Source organism: Mobula birostris, chromosome 5, assembly GCF_030028105.1.
Source record: "Mobula birostris isolate sMobBir1 chromosome 5, sMobBir1.hap1, whole genome shotgun sequence".
In the NCBI taxonomy this organism is placed as follows: domain Eukaryota; kingdom Metazoa; phylum Chordata; class Chondrichthyes; order Myliobatiformes; family Myliobatidae; genus Mobula; species Mobula birostris.
The window spans coordinates 200923881-200950312 of NC_092374.1; the positions used below are offsets into that span (position 1 = coordinate 200923881).

A 26432-nucleotide genomic window follows, 5' to 3' on the forward strand; every position below is an offset into this window, starting at 1 on the left:
GATGATAACTAATATTTTTTTTCCTTTTTTTCTTTACTAATCATCTTCGGTCTTGGTAGTGGGTTAGATTTTTTTTATATAATAAAATGACTATATTTCAATGTTACAAATTAATTAACTTGTATAAATATAGGGTAAGGAGTCTCCATGTGCAATTCAGCATAATGTATTGATATATATTTTCTTTCCTGTACTCTGTATTTTTATATGTAAATTAATAAAAATATTGGAAAAGAAATGCTTCAATGAGATCCCACCTCACCCTTCAGAATTCCAGCGAGTACAGACCCAGAGCCAACAAACGATCCTCATATGATAACTCTTTCATTTCTGGAATCATCCTTGTGAACCTCCTCTGGACCCTCTCCAATGCCATACATCTTGTCTAAGATGAGGGGCCCAAAACTGGTCACAATACTAAAGTTGAGGCCTCACCAGTGCCGTATAAAGCCTCAGCATCTTGTACTCCAGACCTCTTGAAATGAATGCTAACACGGCATTTGCCTTCCTCACCACTGACTCAACCTGCAAGTTTTTTGAGGATGTAACTAGTAGAGTGGATAGGGGAGAACCAGTGGATGTGGTATATTTGGATTTTCAAAAGGCTTTTGACAAGGTCCCACACAGGAGATTAGTGTGCAAACTTAAAGCACACAGTATTGGGGGTAAGGTATTGATGTGGATAGAGAATTGGTTAGCAGACAAGAAGCAAAGAGTGGGAATAAACGGGACCTTTTCAGAATGGCAGGCAGTGACTAGTGGGGTACCGCAAGGCTCAGTGCTGGGACCCCAGTTGTTTACAATATATATTAATGACTTAGATGAGGGAATTAAATGCAGCATCTCCAAGTTTTCGGATGACACGGAGCTGGGCGGCAGTGTTTGCTGTGAGGAGGATGCTAAGAGGATGCAGGGTGACTTGGATAGGTTAGGTGAGTGGGCAAATTCATGGCAGATGCAACTTAATGTGGATAAATGTGAGGTTATCCACTTTGGTAGCAAAAACAGGAAAACAGATTATTATCTGAATGGTGGCCGATTAGTAAAAGGGGAGGTGCAACGAGACCTGGGTGTCATTATACACCAGTCATTGAAAGTGGGCATGCAGGTACAGCAGGCGGTGAAAAAGGCGAATGGTATGCTGGCATTCATAGCAAGAGGATTTGAGTACAGGAGCAGGGAGGTACTACTGCAGTTGTACAAGGCCTTGGTGAGACCACGCCTGGAGTATTGTGTGCAGTTTTGGTCCCCTAATCTGAGGAAAGACATCCTTGCCATAGAGGCAGTACAAAGAAGGATCACCAGATTGATTCCTGGGATGGCAGGACTTTCATATGATGAAAGACTGGATCAACTAGGCTTATATTCGTTGGAATTTGGAAGATTGAGGGGGGATCTTATTGAAACATATAAATGCTAAAGGGATTGGACAGGCTAGATGCAGGAAGATTGTTCCCGATGTTGGGGAAGTCCAGAATGAGGGGTCACAGTTTGAGGATAAAGGGAAAGCCTTTTAGGACCGAGATGATGAAAAACTTCTTCACACAGAGAGTGGTGAATCTGTGAAATTCTCTGCCACAAGAAACAGTTGAGGCCAGTTCATTGGCTATATTTAAGAGGGAGTTAGATATGGCCCTTGTGGCTAAAGGGATCAGGGGGTATGGAGGGAAGGCTGGTACAGGGTTCTGAGTTGGATGATCAGCCATGATCAGACTGAATGGTGGTGCAGGCATGAAGGGCCAAATGGCCTACTTCTGCACCTATTTTCTATGTTAACCTTCAGGGTGTTCTACACAAGGACTCCCAAGTCCCTTTACATCTCAGATTTGTGGATTTTCCCCATTTAGAAAATAGTCTGCAGATTTATTTCTACCAGCAAGCTGCATAACCATGCATTTCCAACATTCTATTTCATTTGCCACTTTCTTGCCCATTCTCCTAATCTGTCTAAGTCCTTCTGCATCCTACCATATTCCTCAACACTACCTGCCCCTCCACCAATCTTCATATAGTCTGCAAAGTTTGCAACAAAGCCATCTATTCCATCGTCTAAATCATTTATATACAGCTTAAAAAGAAGTGGAACACCACTAGTCACTGGCACCCAACCAGAAAAGGATCCATTTATTCCCAGTTGCTGCCTCCTACCAATCAGCCAATGCATTAAACATGTTAGTAACTTTCTTGTAATACCATGGGCTCTAACTTGGTAAGCAGTCTCTTGTGTGGCACCTTGTCAAAGGCTTTCTGAAAGTCCCACTTCCCCTTTATCTATCCTACTTGCAATCTCCTTAAAGAATTTTATCATGTTCATCAGGCAAGATTCTCCCTTAAGGAAACCATCCTGACTTTGTCCTATCTTGTCCTGTGTCACCAAGTACTCCAGAACTTCATCATTAACAATTGAATCCAACATTTTCCTAACCACTGAGGTCAGCCTAATTAGTCTAAGTTGTGTATGTGGCCGCATTACACAACAAAACTATAAATAAAAACGCTGGAGATGGGAGCTAAGTTTCATGGTTCTTTACTGGCAGAAACCGAACTCGATACATACGTACGATCAATACACGCCTAATGGTGCATGCTCAATATGCGCCTAATAATGCATACAACGATGTATTACCAAAACATAAAGTAGTCCCTTATTATAATATAGGCTATATGGTACACTCCTCCCCTTTTATTTTAATAGTGTATGAACTGCTTTTTTTTTACTGGGGCAGTATGCTAAACAAATATGTTTACCCTTAACATACAAACACCTGCCATTTGTTCACTTAGTAACTTCGTAATATCAAATTATAACAAAGTAACTTAGTAATATCAAATTTTTGCAAGCTTGTTATTCTACGTTTAGGCTAAGACCCATTTATAACTCAAGTCTCTGGGTCTTCTCTAGATTGCACGGCACTGAAGCAAAAAGGTCTTCACTCTATTGTCTGGAATAAATTAAACAATCCACAAATTGACAGGTTCCAGCCATAAAGAGTAGTCACCTCCATCTTGCAAAGATGATGAAAGCAGTGAAATCCGTGAAAAGGTGAATGTTATTCTTAAAAATATGGACAATCATCAAAACTGAGATGGCATTGGAAAGTGTCTTCAAATAGTGTGTTTTTCAGTCTGTCAATAAACTTGCTTGTTTTAATACAGATTTCCATACAAAAGTCATGAAAAGTTGGCCTCTGAGCACAGGAAGTTAAGAAGATGTGCGCCTCCAACTTGCTAAGAGTTCTAGGCAGCAGATCACCTCCATATAATGAAGACTCCTCTGTGTGGCTGTCCTAGCTATACATGCATCTTTGTGCTATCACTTGTCTTCCTTACCCATATCTCATTTGCTCCAACTGAGCTAATTACACAGCCAATCTCCATATTCTCCTTAGATTCCAGATAGATAGCCTGACCTTTATGATACCATCTCTTACCGTAATATAACTTTCCATCTTCTATTCGTGCTTCATATCTTTGTGCTGGTGATTCAGCAGGAGTGCTGGGAAGATGCTCAGGAGAAGAAGGAGATGCTGGTCTTTTCAGAGATTTAAGCTTATTCGCAGATCTTCCATTATCTGTTCATCTGTTAAGAAGTAATTTAACTGCACAGGTGAAGGTTTTCGTCTTTTGTTTGGAATTGGAACAGGGTCATTAGGTCTCTTCCTTAGTTTCCTAGTCATTTTTGGCTTTACCTCCTGTGAGTTCCATTGTTAGCCTCGCATTCTCAATCATCTTTTTCTTTTCTTCTAACTCAATCTTTTTACCTTCAACTTCCTTCACTGCTGCTTCCTTCTCTTTAATATAATTCATTTCCACTTGTTCTGTCTCCAATTGCAGAAAAAGCTCTGCATTTCATATTCTTTCCTTGTATTGTTTATTTAGTTTCTTCATCCTATTCTGATACTCCTGCAAAGTGCCTTCCTGTAACTGCTGTAGTTAGTCATAGTCATACTTTATTGATCCCGGGGGAAATTGGTTTTCGTTACAGTTGCACAATAAATACTTAAATAGTAATAAAACCATAAATAGTTAAACAGTAATATGTAAATTATGCCAGGAAATAAGTCCAGGACCAGCCTATTGGCTCAGGGTGTCTGACCCTCCAAGGGAGGAGTTGTAAAGTTTGATGGCCACAGGCAGGAATGACTTCCTATGACGCTCTGTGTTGCATCTTGGTGGAATGAGTCTCTGGCTGAATGTACTCCTGTGCCCAACCAGTACATTATGTAGTGGATGGGAGACATTGTCCAAGATGGCATGCAACTTGGACAGCATCCTCTTTTCAGACACCACCGTCAGGGAGTCCAGTTCCATCCCTGCAACATCACTGGCCTTATGAATGAGTTTGTTGATTCTATTGGTGGCTGCTACCCTCAGCCTGCTGCCCCAGCACACAACAGCAAACATGATCACACTGGCCACCACAGACTTGTAGATCATCCTCAGCATTGCCCAGCAGATGTTAAAGGACCTCAGTCTCCTCAGGAAATAGAGACGGCTCTGACCCTTCTTGTAGACAGCCTCAGTGTTCTTTGACCAGTCCAGTTTATTGTCAATTCGTATCCCCAGGTATTTGTAATCCTCCACCATGTCCACACTGACCACCTGGATGGAAACAGGGGTCACCGGTACCTTAGCTCTCCTCAGGTCTACCACCAGCTCCTGAGTCTTTTTCACATTAAGCTGCAGATAATTCTGCTCACACCATGTGACAAAGTTTCCTACCGTAGCCCTGTACTCAGCCTCCTCTCCCTTGCTGATGCATCCAACTATGACAGAGTCATCCGAAAATTTCTGAAGATGACAAGACTCTATGCAGTAGTTGAAGCCCGAGGTGTAAATGGTGAAGAAAAAGCGAGACAAGACAGTCCCCTGTGGAGCCCCAGTGCTGCTGATCACTCTGTCGGACACACAGTGTTGCAAGCACACGTACTGTGGTCTGCCAGTCAGGTAATCAAGAATCCATGATACCAGGGAAGCATCCACCTGCATCACTGTCAGCTTCTCCCCCAGCAGAGCAGGGCGGATGGTGTTGAACGCACTGGAGAAGTTGTCTTTGAGAGATGTCAATTTCTCCTGGTACATCTGCTCTTTTACTTCCAGGTAGTCTTCATCATCCTGCCTATTGGCAGTATATGTCCCACTTGCATCATCTGTGTCTTCATCTGAGTCATGGCCACTGATACTGCGTTTGTCCTCACCGTCGACACTGTCTAGCTCCTCCACGTCATTGTAATAGTTGACAATGGGTGAGAGGAGAGCTGCGGACATCTTCCCCGCCGAGCTGCCCTCCTTTGATGGTGTGCAAATCTAACTGGATCTTCCTGAGCTATTCACGTCCCAGCAATGGCGGTCCTCCATTTTTCAGTACATAGAGGTTCAGTTGCTGTGTTTTGTCACCATAGGTCACTGTCACTTTAATTTTACCTTTGGGATGCACTTTCTGTCCTGTGTAAGTCTTTAGCAGTAGTTTAGTTCGTCTCAGAGGTATGTGAGAAAACAGTCGTTTGTAGTCGTGTACAAAGATCACCGCTAAAGCTGAGCCTGTGTCCAACTCCATTTTCAGTCTCACGCCTGCCGCTTGTGGAGTGATCCTTATTACTCTTCGATCATCTGTCTCTTTCATGCTGTGAAGTTGCAGACAAGATAATTTACTTTCGTCTGAGTCGTTTTGATCAGATCTGCTTTCTTCCATTTTGTGTACATTGTTGTATTTTCCTTTCTGAGGTTTCTTGTTTCTCTGCATTTTCTCCTTTTTCTTCTGTTTACTAGCTTTCATACTCTGCTAATGTGGCCCTGTTTGCCACAGTTTCTTCATTCTTTGTCCTTAAACCAGCAGTCATCCGGGTCATATGACCTGTTCCCGCAATAGTAACATTTCCTTCCTTCATTTCTGTTCAGTGACAAGTTATTTGTGGCATATTCCAGAGATTTTTGCTGTATCTCGGAAGCACCCTGTGCCGCTGTTTCCGTTGATATTGCGATGTTTAGCGCTTTGTCGAATGAAAGGTCTCTTTCACACAGAAGTTTCTTCTGTGTGGTTTCTCAGTGCATGCCACACATTAACCTGTCACTCAACGCATCCGATAGACCAGCTCCAACTTGACAATGTTCTAATAATTTGCGCAATTCAGCACACTATTCAGAAATGCTTTCATTTTTACTCTGATTCCGATGGTGAAATTTAAATCTTTAAATCTTTCAGCAATGACCAGTGGTTTGGGGTTTAAATGCTGTTGGAGAGTGTCTACTATTTGCTTGAAGGTTTTGTCAGCTGGCTTTTCAGGGTTTAACAAGCTCTGGAACAGCCCATATGTTTTTGCCCCCAAAAGACGCTGGCTTTCTTTTCATCTTTAACACCATTAGCCTCACAATGTAACTCCACTCTCTCAAGGTATGCGACTTTAAATGCTGTAATGGTTCCAATCATAGCCATCTTTGTTATGTTAATTTAGCCCCGTTCTCCCATTGTTTTCTTTTCGACTTACGTGTCCTTTTTTGCTAGCGCCACGAGCGCACTCCGTCTAGCTGTGTGTGTCGCTCCTTTTTATCACCCTTCTGGGGCAGGCGGACTCTCAGCCCCTGGGCGGCAGCGCCGGCTGTGGTCTCGCCTGGACATGCCGCGGCTCCGACTGTGCTCTTGTCTCCCGACGTTCCCGACCCCGGCTGTGCTTCCGTTTCCTTTCGGTCTCACGGCCTTGCTCTGCTCCTCTCTACTCCTCCTTGGCTCGTTCCTTGCGCTCTTCCGAGTGTCATTATCAATTAAAACAGGGCGATCCCATACGATGTAGGTTCATTAACCTCGTCTCCAATGTGTTGTGTATGCGGTCGGGTTACCCAACAAAGCTATAAATAAAAAACGCTGGAGACGGGAGCTAAGTTTCACGGTTCATTACTGGCCGAACCAAACTCGACACACACGTACGATCAATACGCGCCTAATAGTGCATGCAATGACATATTACTAAAACATAAAGTAGTCCCTTATAATGTAGACTATACGGTACAGTGTCTAATTCCCTTTCTGCCGCCTTCCTCCTTTCTTAAAGATTGGAGTGACATTTACAATTTTCCATTCCTCTGGCACCATGCCAGAGTCCAATGATTTTTGAAAATCACCACTGCCTCTTTTAGAACCCTAGGGTGCAGTTCCACTGGTCTGGGTGAGTTATGTAACTTTCGGTCTTTCAGCTTTTTGAGCACCTTCTGTCTTGCAACAGCAACTGCTTCCAGTGAAGACAGATGCAAAATACTCATTTTGTTCATCACCCACCTCCTTGTCCCCGTTATTATTTCTCCTGCCTCACTTTCTAGCAGTCCTATATCCACTCTTATTTCTCTTTTATTTTTAACATACTTGAAAAAAAACTTTTACCATCTACTTTGATATTATTTGCAAGCTTGCTTTCAAATTTCATCTTTTCCCTTCTAATGATTTTTAGTTGCTCTTCATAGGTTTTTAAAAACTTCACAATCCTCTACATAGCCACTAATTTTTGCTTTGTTGTATGCCCTTTCTTTTGCTTTTACAAAAGCTTTGACTTCCCTTGTCAGCCACGGTTGTATAATTTTACCATTTGAGTATTTCTTCATGTTTGGAATATACATGCCCCGCACCTTCCTAATTTTCCCCAGAAATGCACACCATTTCTGCTCTGCTGACATCCCTGCCAGCAGCTCCTTCCAATTTACTTTGGCCAACTCCTCTCTCATTACAATTACTACTGTAATTTCCCTTCCTCCACTGAAATATTGTTACATCAGACATTACTTTCTCCCTATCAAACTTCAAAAAGAACTCAATCATATTGTGATCACTGGTTCCTAAGGGTTCTTTTACCTTACGCTGCCTAATTGCCTCCAGTTCATTACATATCACACAACCCAGTATAGTTGATTCCCTAGTAGGCTATCTGCCAAACTGCTCTAAAAAGCCATCTGTTAGGCCTTCAACAAACTCATTTTCTTGAGATCCAACCTGATTTTCACAATCGACCTGCATGTCCTTTTGACTTGCCTTTTCTACTTCCTGTTTCCAGTCACTGGTGGGAGTACTGTATATAACTGCCATCAATGTCCTTTTACCCTTTCAGTTTCTTAACTCAACCCACAAGGATTCAATACCTTCTCATCTTATGTTACATCTTTAAACTGATTTGATGCCATTCTTTACCAAGAGCCACACCACCCCTTCTGCATACCTTCCTACCGCTCTGATATAACATGTAACCTTGGACATTCAGCTCCCAACTACAACCATCCTTCAGCCACTATTCAGTGATGGCCACAACATCATACCTTGCAATTTGTAATCGTGCAACAAGATCATCCACTTTATTTCTTATACCATGCGCATTGAGATACATCACCTTGAGTACCGTATTTGCTGTCCTTTCTGTTTCTGCATCCCTAATGATTTGATACTCAGCCTGTTGGCTGCAACTAAATCCCATCACCTCCCTGCCCTTCTTGACAGTCTGACTGCACGCTATCTTTACTTTTTTACTATCTGCTCTATCCTGAGTCCCTGCACTCCGGTTCCCAACCCCCCCACCCCCACCAAATTAGTTTAAACCCTCTCCAACAGCTCTAACAAACCTGCCCACAAGAATATTTGTCCCCCTCGGGAACAGGTGGAACTCATCACTTTTGAACAGGTCATACCTTCTCCAGCAGAGATTTCAATGATCCAAGAACCTGAAGCCCTGCCCCCTGCACCAGCTTCTCAGCCACACATTCATCTGCCAAATCATCCTTTTTCTACCTTCACTGGCACACAATCCAGAAACTACTACCTGGGCAGTCCTGCTTCTCAGCTTTGTATCTGGCTCCTTCATCTGTACTGTCTCAACCCAGAGTATCTTCTGTCCATTTTTCTGCACAAATGCTGTCTGGCCCGCTGAGCTCCACAGCAGCTCTATTTTCCATCCAGATTCCTGCATCTACAGTCTCTGTGTCTCTCTTTTCATAAGAACATAAGAAATAGGAGCAGGGGTAGGCCATCCGGCCCATCGAGCCTACCCCACCATTCAATAAGATCGTGGCTGATCTGCCGAGGGGACTGATCTTCAGGGACAGGCGCGTGCCTTTGGCCAGCTGCAAGACGCCCCCCCCCTGCCGGATCGACTGGTACCCTCTCTTTTTGTTGGACCCCTCACAGGCTGACTGGGTTGCCTCCATGAGTTCCAGGGCATTGTGGCTAGAATGCTGCTGGTACAGAACTTTACTCTCCAGGACCTCTGAGATGTCACTGCAGTTGGACCCCACGAACGAGACTTGGGCGTACACATAGTAATGGCCTGCCTCCAAAACGATGATGAATCCGTCTTTGTAATCCATGCCCTGGAGGCTGGATTCCATCCTGGTAGACCCCCACTTCACGCTTCTGTTGTCAAGCTGCTCTAAGGCTGGGAGGAGAAGGATGAAGGTCAGACCATGGTCTCTGCAACACGACTGTCTGTGAACGTGAACGAACACACACACCCCTACACCCCTACCTCACCGTTTACCCGCTCACCACTTGTCCCTCTATCCTTCTCTCCATTCCCACCCAGGAGAGTGGGATTGAGAGGGATAATGAATCAGCTATGATCAGCTGGCAGAGCTGTCTCGATAGGCCAATTGGCCTATTTCTACTCTGATCTCTTCTGGTCTCACAATTTGCATTCCTCCCTCCATTCCCTATCCCCCTCCTTCTCTACATCCCTTTCCTCTTCCCTCTCTCTCCCTCAACCTCCGGTGAGCTGCTCTGGTCTTGGGTTACCATAAAACCACGTGACATTGGAACAGAATTAGCCTATCGAGTCTGTTCTATCATTCTATCTCAACCCCATTCTCCTGCCCCAAAACATTTGACACTTTTATAAATTAAATCCCATTAACCGCTGTTTCAAATATACCCACCGACTTGGCCTCCACATCCATTTGAACATAAAAAATAGAACATTACAGCACTGTGCAGGCCCTGTGGCCCTGATGTTGTGCCAAACATTTAACCTACTCTCGGAACATTTCTAACCCTCCCCTCCTACATAACTCTCCATTTTTCTACCATTTATGTTCCCGTCTAAATGTAGCAATGACTTCCACAGATTCACCACACACACACACATTGTTCCAACCTCACTGCTTCCCCTCCTTTACTGGTAATAAGGCCTTTCAGCCCATCACTATACAATCATGGCTAATTGTTTCTCAGTCTTCCCACCCTCATTCGCATAACCTTCAACGATTACCGATCAAGGACCCCTGCCTTAAAACACCCAGTGACATTGTCTCCACAGCTATCTGTGGCAATGAATTCCACAGATTCACATCCTTGGCTGAACAAATCTCTCCTCACTTTTGTTCGAAAGGAGCATTCCTTTATTCTGAGACTGTGCTCTCTGGTTCTAGACTCTTCCATTGATGGAAATATCTTGTCCACATCCACTCTCTTGAGCCTTTCAGTATCTTGCAGCTTTCACTGAAATCCCTCTGATCGTTCTGAACTTCATCGAATAAAAGCCCAGAAACATCAAGCACTCCTCAGAAGAAAAAGTCGAGGGTCAGAAAGCTTCTTGTTTACTTTAACAGATCTGAGGATTGCAAGGCCAACAAGTAGAGGTGGACAGGATTGTCCTTGGATGAAAGGGTGGACACAAGATCCATGCTTTATGTCTCTGGGCCTGCTCTCGCTTCAGTTTAGAAGAATAAGGGGTGTTGGGGGGTGGAGAGGCATCTCATTGAAATCTACTGACCATTGAAAGACTGAGATAGAGTGGATGTGGAGTGGATGCTTCCATTAGAGAGAGAATCTAGGGCCAAGAGGGCACAGCCTCACAATAGAGGAACGTCCATTTAGAACAGAAATGAGGAGAAAATTCTACGAGCAAAAGTGGTGATTGTGGTCCAAAGAGCACAAGACAGGTGCAGAATTTGACCATTTGGCCTATCATGTCTGATCCACCACTTGATCATGGCTGATTTATTTTCCCTGTCAACCCTATTCTCCTGCCTTTTTGCCATAATCTGTGATATCCTCACTAATCAAGAACCTATCAGTCCCTGGTTTTAATAACTCAATGACTTGGCCTCCAGAGCTCTCTGTGGCAATATATTCCACAGATTCACTGTCCTCTGGTAAAAGAAATTTCTCCATTTTGTTCTAAAGGGACATCCTTCCATTCTGAGGCTGTGCCCTCTACTCCTAGGCTCTCCCAGTGTTGGAAACATCCTCTCTATCTCGGCCTTCCAACGTTTGATAGGTTTCAATGAGATCCTCACTAATTCTTCTGATCTACAGTGAGTGCAGAGCCAGAGCCATCTAACAGTCGTCTGGCATTAACCCTTTTATTCCTGGGATTACTCTTAAACCTCCTCTGAATCCTCTTCAATGAAAGCATACAATTTCATAAATAATGGGACCAAAAATGCTCACAGTACTCCAATTGAAGTCCAATCCACGTCTTTTAAAGCCCCAACATTACATCTTTGTTTCTATATTGATATCCTCTCAAAATGAATGCGAACATTGCATTTCCCTTCCTTGCTACTGACACAACTGGCAAGCTAACCTTTAGGAAATCTTTCACAAGGACTCTTTGCCACGTGCAGGCCACTCCCCATTTCTCTGTGTACAACAAACTTGCCTCATCAATCTCCTTTTAACCTTCTCCTCTCACCTTATATTTACTCCATGTAGTATTTGACATTCCCACACTGAGGATAAAGAGACTCTGACTGTCTATAATGCCTGTGTCAGCTGTTGTTGACTTTTCCCTCGACAGCTGCTGAGTCACCGTGTTTCCAGACTTCTGTACCCTGGGTCACATTTTTACTGTTCTGCTGTAGGTATTTTATTCAGCAGCTCTGTACGATCAGTCTGTTTCGCTCTCAGCCTGTTTGGGTTATTGTTCAAGATAAGGGATGATGAGGAATGTGTGTCATCCAGTCAGGATGGTGGAACTAGGGGGAGGTTTTTCTGGTGAGGGACACTAAAGCTGGGCTTGGGGCTTTTGTTCGACGGTAGATGAAGAGAGAAGACGCTGGAGAGAACAGGTCGTAAGATTCGATCCGGTGCAGGACCGTGATTCGATGAAGCCAAGTGCTGAGACCGATTGAGGATCGGTGAATGTGGTGAAACGGTGAGCTCCAACTTGTACACATTTGACTGTTTAATTAAAATGGCCCTACCCTTTTTGTTTTCTTTACTAACCCTTTAGTTAAGATTCATAAATATGTTTCCTTTATTTGAATGCAGTGTACTGTCTGTTACCCCATGGCACTAATATCTAACAGGGTAGCAAATTACACAGCATCCACACAAACCGGGGTTTCGGGTGGGAGAGCCTTCTCAATCTCACAAGTTTGACGGGACCTGACAGTGTCTTCCCGAGACTTATACAGACAAGGAAACCAGAGGGTTTCTCTTGTGATCCCCTCAGTCTGTGATGCTCTCTCCCTTGTAAGGACCGGGGGGGGGGCGGTGTACCGGAGTACTTCCCCACAACCCCTGCTGGACAGTGGGGAGCGGCGGGTGTGCACTTGGCAACTGTTGACACATTCCGTCCTGACTGGGCGAAAGCAGAGAGTGAGAGCGAATAACTGGAGCAATTCCGCCACCTGCTGGCCGCACAGGGTATAAAGAAAATGATAATTAAGATTCGTTCTGTTATTTTCTGATTCAGCTCAGGGTATTCACATATGCATTCACAGATAAAGCAGATGTTGCACACGTGTTCAAGGCCACAAGAAAACACGTTATTAGAACCAGCACAAATGCAATACAGATAGAAAAATCAAAAGCCTCCAGGAGTTGCAGTACAGAATCAAATTAATCCTTATTATTCACTGAGCCGATCTCTGCAATGTCAGAAGGGCGACAAAGATCCGACAATTTTTCTCACAACTCCCCGTCCCTAGTCCCCATCCCCTTGTCTCTATCTTCTCTAAATCTCAGCACTAACTCTGGTGATCTAGCGTTTGACAAAACTCTGCCATTGCACAAAGAAAATGCCCCTTTTTATCCCATTTAAAATTCCATCAAAGCATAACATAATCATCACCCCAGTATTTTTCCGTAGCATGGTTGTTCCAGCTGAACCCTCTTATCTATAATGACCTTCAGCCCAGACACAGAATTTAGGAAGAAGGCCCTGTTCAGAACAAGTGAGACCGGACTTTTGGAGCCGGGCCGTATGTGGTGAAGTCAAGAAGGGAAATGGAAATCAGGAGTTGAATGTTTTCCACACTGTGACGTACAATGTCCAGTCCTGTGGTGATTCCTGCAGCCACATCTTTGTCCCCGCCACAGCATCAGTCTCCTCACAGCAGATTCTCTCCACATCCCGTGTTTCATACCATTAACTGATTTAATAGTTGCTATAAATGTACCTTTCACCACCGTTTTTACGCCTCTGACTACCTTCAGTCCTCGAGCTGAACAAAACGAGCTTTTGGAGGACACCGAGGGTCAGGCAGCATCTGTGAAAAGAAATGGACAATCGACATTTCATTTTGAGATCCTTCACCTGGACTGTCTCAACCCGGAATATCTTCCGTCCATTTTTCTCCACAAATGCTGTCTGACCCGCCGAGTTCCTCAGCAGCTCTATTTTCTGTCCAGATTCCTGCATCTACAGTCTCTGTGTCTCTCTTTTCATAACAACATAAGAAATAGGAGCAGGAGTAGGCCATCCGGCCCATCGAGCCTACCCCACCGTTCAATAAGATCATGGCTGATCTGTCTGTAAACTCAGCTCCATCTGCCTGCCTTTTCCCCATAACCCTTAATTCCCTTACTTTGTAAAAACCAACCTAACTGTATTTTAAATATATTTAGTGAGGAAGCCTCAACTGCTCCTTGGGCAGAGAATTCCACAGATTCACCACTGTCTGGGAAATACAGTTTCTCCTCATTTCCATCTGAAAATCCTCATTTCCATCTGAAATCTTCTCCCCTGAATCTTGAGGCAATGTCCCTTAGTTCTAGTCTCACCTACCAATGGAAACAACTTTCCCACTTCGATATTATCTATCCCTTTCAAAATTTTGTATTCTATAAGACCCCCTCTCATTCTTCTGAACTCCAGAGAGTATAGTCCCAGGCGACTCAATCCTCCTCATAGGTCAACCCCTTCATCCCTAGAATCAACTTGGTGAACCTCCTCTGCACTGCCTCCAAAGCCAGTATATCATTCCTGAAGTATGGAGACCAGAAATGCACACAGTACTCCAGATACGACCTCACCAGTACCCTGTATAGTTGCAGCATGACCTCCCTGCTCTTGAATTCAATCCCTTCAGCAATGAAGGCCAACATTCCATTTGCCTTCTAAATAACTGTTGTACCTGCAAGCCAACTTTTTGCAATTCATGAACAAGCACTCCCAAGTCCCTCTGCACAACAACATGTTTCAATCTTTCACTATTTAAATAATAATCTGCTCTTCTAATATTCCTTCCAAAGTGGATGATCTCACATTTACCAACGTTGTATTCCATCTGCCAGACCTTGGCTCACTCACTTAACCTATCTATATTCCTCTGCAGACTCTCCACATCCTCTGTACAAATTGCTTTTCCACTCAGTTTAGTGTCATCAACAAATTTTGCTACGCTACACTCAGTCCCCTCTTCCAAATCATCAATGTAAATGGTAAACAGCTGCGGGCCCAGCACCGACCCCTGCAGCACCCCACTCACCACTGACTGCCAACCAGAGAAACACCCAGTTATACCAACTCTCTGCCTTCTGTTGGTTAATCAATCCACTATCCATGCCAAAACACTTCCTCCGACTCCCTGCATCCGTAACTAATTTATAAGTCTCTTGTGCATCACCTTATCAAACGCCTTCTGGAAATCCAAGTGTACGACATCCACCTGTTCCCCTCTATCCACTGCACTCATTATGTCCTCAAAGAACTCCAGTAAGTTTCTCAAACAGGACCTGCCCTTTCTCAATCCATGCTGTGTTGGTCTAATGGAACCACTCCTTTCTAAATGTTTCACTATTACTTCCTTACTGACAGACTCAAGCATTTTCCCGACTACATACAGATATTAAACTAACAGGCCTATAGTTGCCTGTCTTTTACCCTCATCCTTTTTTAAAAAGTGGCCTGACATTTGCTGTCTTCCAATCCGCCGGGACCTGCCCAGGGTCCAGAGAGTTTTGGTAAATGATTACCAATGCGTATAATATAACCTCCGCCAATTCCTTCAGCACCCTGGGATGCATCCCATCAGGACCAGGGGACCTATCTACCTTCAGGCCCTCAAGTTTGCTCATCAGTATCTCTTTAGTGACAATGATTTTATCGAGGTCCTCAACCTCCCATTTCATCTATAACATCCTTCTTAGGCATATTAGACGTGTCCTCCACCGTGAAGACCGACACAAAATAGTCATTCAATGCCTCAGTCATTTCTTTATCATCCAATATCAATTTCCCCTTCTCGTCTTCCAAGGGACACATGAGCTTGTAATTTGATACTATCTTTTATTTCCTTTGTTATCCAAAGCTGGCTCTCCCCACACTTGCTGTCCTTACTTTTGACTGGAACATACTTCTGTTCAGCACTGTGAAAAATCTCTGAAAGTATTCCACTGTTCCCCAGTGGTGCTAGCAAATAGCCTGTGCTCCCAATTCACATTAACCAACTCCTCCCTCATCCCGTTGTAGTCTCCCTTCTTCAAGCGTAATACATGAGTTTTAGATCTAACTTTATCATCCTCCATCTGAATGCGAAATTCAATCATACTATGATCACTCTTTCCAAGAGGATCCCTGAGTACAAGATCGTTAATCTTACCTGTCTCATTGCACAGGACGAGATCTAAGATAGTATTTTCCCTTATAGGTTCACTGACGAACTGCTCAAGAAAGCCATCACGGATGCATTCTATGAAGTCCTCCTCAAGACTTCCTTGACCAACCTGATTTCACCCAATATATGTGGAAGTTAAAATCCTCCATGACAACTGCCGTTCCGTTCTTACAAGCCTCAGTTATTTCTTGGTTAATCGCCTCTGCCACTGCAATATTTTTATTAGGTGGCCTATAGACAACACCCACCAGCGATTTTTTTCCCTTCAACACTCTGCTCCATAGATCTTATATCGTCTCTCACAATCGTCCTGATCTCATCCCTAATCAAGAGCGCCACTGCACCTCCTCTGCCTTCCTGCCTATCTTTCCGTATTACCTGATATCCCTGGATATTTAATTCCCAGACATCTCCACCTTGTAACCAGGTTTGTGTAATGGCCACTAAAACATATTTTCAGGACTTGACCCTTCAGTTCTGCCGTAGACTGAACCAAGCTCTTCTCTCCGGCTTTATCTATGTTAGACTTGTTTGATGTGTTTCTGACCCCTGCTGTGGAAATGAACACGATTCCTGCTCACTGAAAAGGAACATTCATTCCCGAGACTGCAGCGCCCCTAGTGGACAATCGCGGTACCGCAGGCATTCCGTGGCTCCCCGAAAGTGAAAGGATCCTGAACCAGGAAGTACCGGGAGTTAACATGGCCTCGAAAGGGCAGGTCGAGAGTTTAACCGAGGAGGTAATTTGTCCCATCTGCCTGGATTTTTTCACCGATCCGGTTATACTGGAGTGTGGACACAACTACTGCCGCTCCTGTATCACACGGTGTTGGGAAAGGGAGGAGAGAAACTCCTGCCCGGAATGTAGAGAGCAGTTTGCAGACCGCACACTCAGGGTCAATCGGGCCTTAGCAAATCTGTCTGAGAAAGCTCGAAAACTAAACCTGAACCCGAAAGAGAAGGAAAGTAAACTTCACTGCGAGAAACATGAGGAAGACCTGAAGCTGTTTTGTGAGACGGACAAGACACTGATCTGCCTGATCTGTGCGACTGCGCGGGAACACAAGTCTCACAACTTCATGCCGGTTAACGAAGCCGTTGAAATCTACAAGGTAAAACTAACCAGGTTTTGATCAGCTGTTTACTTAGTTGCATGTTTTGGTCTAATGTCTTTACTCTCTGATTCCCAGGGTCGGGTTAAATCTTCCTTAGACTCTCTCACTAAAAAGAAATCAGACTTCGAGGAAATGGAGCAACAACAGAAAGAGAAGATTTCTGGAGTTCGGGTGAGACTTCCTGAGCAGAATTTACAAATTCGCTGTGTAGTTTTGTTCCCTTTAATGCAGAATCGCAGAGTATAGCAGCTCCAGTAACCTGGGATCGATCCTGACCCCTGGAGCTGTCTGTGTGGAGTTTGCATGTTCTCTTCGTATCTTGTACCTTCCTTTAGCCGAAATAACATGGTTGAACGGTAAATTGGCTTCTGTAATTAATCTTGTGATTGTGGGTGGTCTGTGAATCAGGTCGGAGTTTGTCGGTCAGGGATGGAATGCATGTTTCAGAGAGACGTGGGGGAATGTGATGGAGGGGATTGTTCTGAGAACTAGCAGAGACATTAATGGGCTGAATGGTTACCATCCATGTCAGAAGGAAATACAAAAAATAGCCTCAAACAGTGAACTAGCCGCTCCTTTCATTTGACAGGAACAGACACACAGCCTTCAGTCCCAGATCACATCCCAGTTTGCTGAACTGCGCCGGATTCTCACTGAGAAAGAGCAGCGTGCACTACAAGATCTCAGGGAAGAAGAGGGGAGGATTCTAAATCCAATGGAGAAAAATCTTCGAGAGATTCAAGAGAATTTAAATTCTATCCAGGAGGAAATCTCAAAGTTACAGGAACAGATGGATCAACAAGACAGTGTGATATTTCTCATGGTGAGAGATTTCAGTTTGTTTCTGTAAAAGTGCACAGTCACAAAATGATGTATTTTATCACAGATACTGTTGCTGGAAACTGATTTCCACCATGTCAATGTCTTAATTGTTTAGAATTGTCATTGTCCCAAACCGGCCTCCCACAACATCTGTACATCACAGGACAGTCTGCAACCTTCTCGGGAATGAGTTACTCTGATCAGAGCACTGAGCTGTTGATCGTTTCTGTGATTCCCATGTATAATAACCCCTGATACTCAGAGTAACACCCAGTTACAGTTATAGGTTATCAATGTGTTTCTGATACTCTCTTCACCACATTTTTGTGGCATTTATAAACAACCAACTGACGTTTTATCTTTCACTTTTGGTCTGACACAAGCAGAAATATTTTCTCCAGTCCCACCCCATAAATCCATTCGGAATCTTAAATTCCTCCATCTGATCCTCCCTGACATCATATCCCGATAAAAATACACAACCTGTCCAGTCTCTCCTGTAAGTTCTATCCTCCCAGTTATGATATAAATTTCATAAACATTCCTTGTACTTTCACCAGTGGTTCTCTGTCCCTCTTTCTCTGTGTGTGTCAGTGGGAGTGAGTTTAGTGGGAATTTTCAGCAGCTTGTAGTAACTTGGCTCAGATTCCTGTTGTTCGGATGCAGATGGTCAGTCTCAGTCAATTGAAATCTGTGTTTTATTTATTTCAGGAGGAAGCTTGTAGTAACTTGGCTCAGATTCCTGCTGTTCAGATGCCGATGGTCAGTCTCAGTCAATTGAAATCTGTGTTTTATTTATTTCAGGAGGAAGCTCATCGGAAGAGGAGGTAGGACATGGTCTTGACTGAAACTCTGTATGAATTTGTAAAATAGTTCAAATATCACTGATGTTCAGTTTATAACTAGATGTATAATATTTACAGGATTAGTAATGGACAACGGACATTGTCAGTGACAGATGGTGCCCTACTGGTTGAAAAATTCTATCGCCCCTATTTGTTCGACATTGCATTGGGAGAACCATTGCACAGCATTAAGCGAGGTAAAACATACAGATTCATTCCGGCACCAACCCCACCTGCTGGGGCACGTCACTGCCACATGGTCAGCTGGAGATGTCAGACCCTTGAACACACCAAACCAGGGGCAAAATACAACCAATTCACTGGTCTGTTAAGTGAATCACTACATCCTGATCCCATTTGCACTGGACAAACAAGCCAATGCACGAGTTTGAATCTTGACACAGTAGCTTTGGAATTAATATTCCATTAATGACATTAAAGGGGATAAAAATCTGGTATCACTGTGGTGACAGGGGTTGTCAGAAAAATACACCAGTCCTTCGTGCCACTCACCCTGTCTGACCTGTCCGTGACCGCAGTCTGATTGACTCAGCTCTGCCCCCTGCTGGACTCGCGAGTCTCACTGTTGTTATCAAACCACCACATTAAAGACTGAGCCCGGACACACCAACCAGCATTAACACTGGTGAACACAGCATAACTGGTCCGGCAAATCTCCCTCACACACATTCACAAGAAGGTTTAGCAGACTGTAGTCAGAGCCTCAGCATTGCACATTGTTAGTCCCCTCAGTAACCTGGAAATTATTCTCTTCACACAAAATAATCTGTAGATGCTGGGGTCAAAGCAACACTCACAACACGCTGGAGGAACTCAGCAGGTCGGGCAGCATCTGTGGAAAAGATCGGTCAACGTTTCGGGCCGGAACCCTTCATCAGGACTGTAGAGGGAAGGGGCAGAGGCCCTATAAAGAAGGTGGGGGGAGGGTGGGAAGGAGAAGGCTGGTAGGTTCCAGGTGAAAAACTAGTAAGGGGAAAGATAAAGGGGTGGGGGAAGGGAAGCAGGGAGGGGATAGGCAGGAAAGGTGAAGAAAGAATAGAGGAAAGCACAATGGGTAGTAGAAGGAGGCGGAACCAAGAGGGAGGTGGTAGGCAGCTGGGGGAGGGGGCAGAGTGAAATAGGGATAGGCGAAGGGAGGGGGAGGGAATTACCGGAAGTTGGATAATTCTATGTTCATACCAGGGGCTGGAGACTACCTAGATGGTATATGAGGTGTTGCTCCTCCATCCTGAGTTTAGCCTCATCATGGCAGTAGAGGAGGCCATGTATGGACATATCTGAATGGGAATGGGAAGCAGAGTTGAAGTGGATGGCTACTGGGAGATCCTGTCTGTTGTGGCGGACGGAGCGGAGGTGCTTGACGAAGCGGTCCCCCAATCTGTGTTGGGTTTCACCGATGTAGAGGAGGCCGCACCGGGAGCCCCGGATGCAATAGATGACCCCAACAGACTCACAAGTGAAGTGTTGCCTCACTTGGAAGTACTGTTTGGGGCCCTGAACTATTCTCTTCAGACACAGTAATATATTGATAATATCCAAATGCAACATTGGAATGGGACACATCGTCAGAGACACAGACACATTTCCATGTGTTTGTCCCATATCCTTCTAACCATTGCCTATCATTGTACCTGTCTAAATTTATTTTATAATATTTTAATTATACCTGTTTATACAGCTTCCTTTGGCAGCAAATTCCACATGTACTCACTTCCCTCACAGTGAGAAAGTCGATGTTTTGGGCTGTGATCCATCTTCAGGACTGAAATTGAAGAGGGGAGATGCCAGAATAAAAAGGTGGGGAGAGGGGAGAGAGGCTAGCTAGAAGGTGAGAGGTGAAGCCAGAGGGGTGGGAAAGCTAAAGGGCTGGAGAAGAAGGAATCTGATCGGAGAGCAGAGTGGACCATAAGAGAAAGGGAAGGAGGAGGGGACCCAGGGAGTAGTGATAGGGAGGTGAGAAGAGGTTAAAGGCCAGAGTGGGGAATAGAAGAAGAGGGGAGGGGATGAGAAAAAATTTTACCTGAAGAGGAAATCAATATTCATGCCATCAGGTCAGAGGCTACCCGGGCAGAATATAAGGTGTTGCTCCTCCATCCTGAGGATGGCCTCATCTTGACGCAAGAGATGGCCGTGGACCGACGTTTTGGAATGGGAATCAAAATGTTTGGCCACTGTGAAGTTCCCCTTTGGGCGGATAGAGTGGAACCTCCTTTACTGATGAGATTCCAGCACAGATCGGCCTTTGTGCTCCTGTTTTTCACCCTCCCACAGCTGCCTCCCACCTTCCCATCTCCCAACCTTCCCCGCAACCTCGCTCTGACTAGTGATCAAAACTTTCATTGTATTGGTCTCCACCTGTCATTCACTTCCCAGTGTCCCCCAACTCCGGTCCACACTCCCCACCTTTCCGCTACCTGGAGCTACCTGCCTGCCATCTTTCACCAATCTTCAGTCCACAGTCACTTCAGACTCCTGTCTCCTCACTCCCCTGCTCCTCTGCTCAATCCACACCTCTCATAACCTTATATATTTCTGTCAGATCACCTCCCAGTCCATTTACCTGCATTTGGCCCGTATCCTTCTAAACCTTCCTTGTCATCATTTCTCTGTCTCAGCCAGTTCCACGGGGCCCTCAATTCTCCCATGTTACAGAAAATGATCGACCTCATTTTCTACCACATTACAGAAGCAAATGTGCTGCAGGTCCTAAAATGCAGAAATGTAGATAAATCCCCAGGTCCTGATCAAGTTTATCCCAGGACATTGTGGGAAGCTCAGGAGGAAAGTGTGGAGCCCATTTTGGAGATATGTGTGTCATCGATAGCTGTGGGTGAGGGGCCAGGAGACTGGAGGGAGTCTAGTGTTGAACATTTATTGAAGATCGGCTGTAGGGAAAAGCCTGGGAAGTACAGACCGGTGAGCCTAACATCGGTGGTGGGTACATTAATGGAGGGGATTCTGAGAGACAGGATCTACATTCATTTGGAAAGGCGAGAACTAATCAGGGATACCCAGCTTGGTTTTCTGCATGGACAGTACGGTAGCATAGTGGTTAGCACAACGCTTTACAGTACCAGTGACCCAGGTTCATGTCCCGTCACTGCCTGTAAGGAGTTTGTACTTTCCCAATGACCATGTGGGTTTCTTCCAGGTGCTCCGGTTTCACAGTCCAAACCCGTACCGGTTGGCAGGTTAATTGGTCATTGTAACTTGTCCCATGGTCAGGCTCGGATTAAATCAGGGGTTTCTGGGTGTTGGGGGTCAAAGGGTCAGAAGGGCCTATTCCGTGCTGTATCTCAACAAATAAATTACAGCTGATGAAAGTGCAGTAGTTGGCTAGTTGGAGTCCTGTGTCTTTGTACAAGCATCACAGAGTGATAGAAACTAACAGCACAGGCCCTTCAGCCCACCTGGTCAGTACCGAAGCATTTAAACTACCTGCTCCCATCGACCTGCACTGGGACCATCGTCCTCCAACTCCTACCATCCATGTACCTGTCCAAACTTCTCTTAAATGTTTAAATCGAGCTTGTATGGACCACTTGCACTGGCAGCTCGTTCACAGTCTCACGACCCTCTGAATAAAGCAGTTTCCCCTCATGTTCCCCTTAAACTTTTCATCTTTCACCCTTAACCCATGACCTGTAGTTGTAATCCCACCCAACCTCTGCGGAAAAAGCCTGCTTGCATTTCCCCTATGCATACCCCTTATAATTTTGTCTATCAAATCTCTCCCCAGTCTTCTATGTTACAGGAATAAAGTTCTAAACTATTCAATATTTCCTTATGACTCATGTCCTCCAGTCCCGGCAACATCCCTGTAAATTTTCTCTGTACTCTTTCAAACTTGTTTACATCTTTCCTGTAGATAGCTGACCGAAACTACACACGATATTCCGAATGCCTCACCAACATCTCATACAACTTCAACACAACGTCCATCTCCTGTACTCAAAACTTTGACTTTTGAAGGCCAAAGAAAAGCTTTCTTTATGACCCTATCACCCTGTAACACCACTTTCGATGAATTATGGACCTGTGTTCCCAGATCTGCTGTAGAACAGAGTCCTCAGTGCCCGACCATTCACTGTGTAAGACCTACACTGGGGTCCTACAGAAGTGCAACAGCTCACACTTGTCTGCATTAAATTCCAGCTGACACTTTTCAGCCCATTTTTTCAGCTGCTCCAGATCCCACTGCTAGTAATGATGGTCTTCCTCACTGTCCACTCCTCCCCAATCTGAGGGATGAATGGGGGATGAATCAGGAGGACCCGGAGGAAATGCACGAGGTCTCGGGGAGACAGTACAAACTCCTTACAGATGGTGTCACAATTGAACTCTGAACTCCAAAACGCCCCAAAGTGCATCAGTATTGTGTTATCTACTACATAATCCTGTTGCTTATGGTTTCTCCAAGATTACAATGAGATCTTGATTAATTGGGTCTCTGGGCCATTGGATGGAAATTGATTTTAATTCAGAGATGAGGGTGTTGCATTTTGGAAGGCAAACCAGGACAGGATTTACACAGGAATCAGTGGGGCCCTGGAGAGTTTTGTGGAACAGAGAGACCAGGAGGTGATTGCCTTCTTCAGTCAGAATACTGAGCACAGGAGCTGGGACGTCACGTTATGAGTGTGCGAGACATTGGGAAGGCCACATTTGGAGCAGAGTAACACACAAACTGCTGGAGGAAATCAGCAGATCAGGCAGCATCTATGGATGTGAATAAACACTCAATGATTTGGGCCAAGGTTTTGTGTGTGTTGCTTTGGATTTCCAGCATCCGCAGACTTTCTTGTCTTTATGATTTGGATCTGGTTTCCTTTCTACAAGAAGGATGTCATTAAACTGAGAGGGTATAAAACAGATTTACAAGGACGTTATTGAGACTGGAGGGTTTGGGTTATAAGAAGAGGCTGGATATTTGGGGACTTTTTCCTGGAGCTCAGGAGGCTGCCAAACGAAACCATAGAGATGGATACAGTTCAATGATTTAAAAGACATCTGGATGGGTACGTGGGTGGGAAAGTGTTAAAGGATTAATGGGCAAATACAGGCAAATGGAACTAGTTCATTTAAGTGAGTTGGTCAGCACGAATGAATTCTGCCTTCCCTCCTCTTTAAATAGAATATAGAACATAGAATAGTACAGCACAGTACAGGCCCTTCGGCCCACAATGTTGGGCTGACCCTCAAACCCTGCCTCCCGTATAAGCCCCCACATAAATTCCTCCATATACTTGTCTAGTAGTCTCTTAAACTTCACTAGTGTATCTGCCTCCAGCACCGACTCAGGCAGTGTATTCCACGTACCAACCACTCTCTGAGCAAAAAACTTTCCTCTAATATCGCCCTTGAAGTTCTGTACTGAGCAGTTTCCTCCTGTATTGAGCAGTGGTGCCCTGGGGAAGAGGCGCTGGCTATCCGCTCTATCTATTCCTCTTATTACCTTGTACACCTCTATCGTGTCTCCTCTCATCCTCCTTCTCTCCTATAAAGCCCTAGCTCCCGTGCCCCCAGTGTTCACTCACCCCATCCTCATCTCGATCCAGTTGTTGTTGCTCCCCCTTCCTCATACCCGACTACACTGCTACCTCCCGTCTTTCTTTCCAATCTTGAGGAAAGGTCTCGGCTTGAAACCTTCCTTAATACACGCTGTTTGATCCGCTGAGATCCTCCAGAATTTTGTGTGTGTTAATCAGGAAAAGTCCTCTCTCCATGTCGAGCAAAAAAAGTCGGGAAGATGCTGGTTGTCCATCCGCTGTGTTTGGGTAAAATCCCGGGAAAGGGTCCTGTCGGCCACCCGACTGAGCCTGAGGCCGAGCGGCCTCTCCCCCGGTCCCGGGGTCGCGCTGCCCGAGTCTCCCCCCGATCCCCGGGGACTCTCTAATTCTCTGCTTCTCCCCCCAGTCTCTGTCACCCTGGATGTGGAAACGGCGCATCCGGAGCTCGAGGTGTCTGAGGATCGGAAGAGTGTGAGGTACACCGGGACCCGGAGGGATCTCCCTGACACCGGGAAGAGGTTCACAGACCGGGCTTGTGTGCTGGGATCGGAGGGATTCACATCGGGGAGACATTACTGGGAGGTGGAGGTGACGGGGAATCGGCGCTGGAGTCTGGGAGTCGCCGCAGAGTCTGTGGAGAGGGAGGGATGGGCCACACTGAGTCCGGAGACCGGATTCTGGATCATCTGGCGGGTTAATGACGAGATGTGGGTTTTCACCTCCCCTGAGTCCCGTCTCCCTGCCGGTCCCTTCCCCGGGAGGGTGGGAGTTTATCTCAGTTACCAGTCCGGGACAGTTTCATTTTACAACGCGGAGACCAAGTCCCATCTCCACACCTTCACTGGGAATAAATTCACGGAGAAACTTTATCCTTTCTTCTGGACTGGGAGAGTAAACGAGTGGCTGAGAATCTGCTCCGGTTCCGCTCCGGGTCTGTAAACGGGTCGGATCCGGGACCGGCGTCAGGAGTAAGTCAGTATAAGAAATAAGTTGACCTCTAATATGAACCTTGAAGGCATCCCATATAATAAGACTAGAAGGCACTTCCCGCGTAATGTTCAGAAAAAAGCTAACAAAGAGAGAATTGAACTAGCTAATCAGTTGAAACAATTAGATCAAAAATATGCCTTGGCTCCAGAACCTGCTTTATATAAAAGGCGTGTTGAAATTAAAACTAAATATGATGTTCCTCTAACATATCCAATTAAAACTCAACTCCTAAACGATAAAAGTCAATTTTATATTCATGGAGACAAAACAGGGAAATTATTGGCTAACCAATTAAAAACATAGAACATAGAATAGTACAGCCCAGTACAGGCCCTTCGGCCCACAATGTTGTGCCGACCCTCAAACCCTGCCTCCCATATAAGCCCCCACCTTAATTTCCTCCATATACCTGTATAGTAGTCTCTTAAACTTCACCAGTTATCTGCCTCCACCACTGACTCAGGCAGTGCATTCCACGCACCAACCACTCTCTGAGTAAAAAACCTTCCTCTAATATCCCCCTTGAACTACCCACCCCTTACCTTAAAGACATGTCCTCTTGTATTGAGCAGTGGTGCCCTGGGGAAGAGGCGCTGGCTATCCACTCTATCTATTCCTCTTATTGTACACTCTATCATGTCTCCTCTCATCCTCCTTCTCTCCAAAGAGTAAAGCCCTAGCTCCCTTAATCTCTGATCATAATGCAAACTCTCTTAACCAGGCAACATCCTGGTAAATCTCCTCTGTACCCTTTCCAATGCTTCCACATCCTTCCTATAGTGAGGTGACCAGAACTGGACGCAGTACTCCAAGTGTGGCCGAACCAGAGTTTTACAGAGCTGCATCATTACATCGCAAGACTTAAACTCTATCCCTCGACTTATGAAAGCTAACACCCCATAAGCTTTCTTAACTACCCTATCCACCTGTGAGGCAACTTTCAGGGATCTGTGGACATGTACCCTGAGATCCCTCTGCTCCTCCACACTACCAAGTATCCTCCCATTTACTTTGTACTCTGCCTTGGAGTTTGTCCTTCCAAAGTGTACCACCTCACACTTCTCCAGGTTGAACTCCATCTGCCACTTCTCAGCCCACTCCTGCATCCTATCAATGTCTCTCTGCAATCTTTGACAATCTTCTACACTATCTACAACACCACCAACCTTTGTGTCGTCTGCAAACTTGCCAACCCACCCTTCTACCCGCACATCCAGGTCGTTAATAAAAATCACAAAAAGTAGAAGTCCCAGAACAGATCCTTGTGGGACACCACTGGTCACAATCCTCCAATCTGAATGTACTCCCTCCACCACCAC

At 45.1% G+C, this 26432-nt stretch overlaps 1 protein-coding gene across 1 annotated transcript in view; it reads left to right on the plus strand.

The window, feature by feature from the left end:
* The window catches only part of LOC140198469 (uncharacterized), a 151656-nt gene that overhangs the window by 31970 nt on the left and 93254 nt on the right, over nt 1–26432 (plus strand). The window contains 7 exon segments of the mRNA XM_072259554.1: nt 16399–16922; nt 17001–17096; nt 17515–17748; nt 18552–18574; nt 18671–18789; nt 24530–25041; nt 25043–25091. Coding sequence (XP_072115655.1) covers nt 16399–16922; nt 17001–17096; nt 17515–17748; nt 18552–18574; nt 18671–18789; nt 24530–25041; nt 25043–25091 — 1557 coding nt within the window.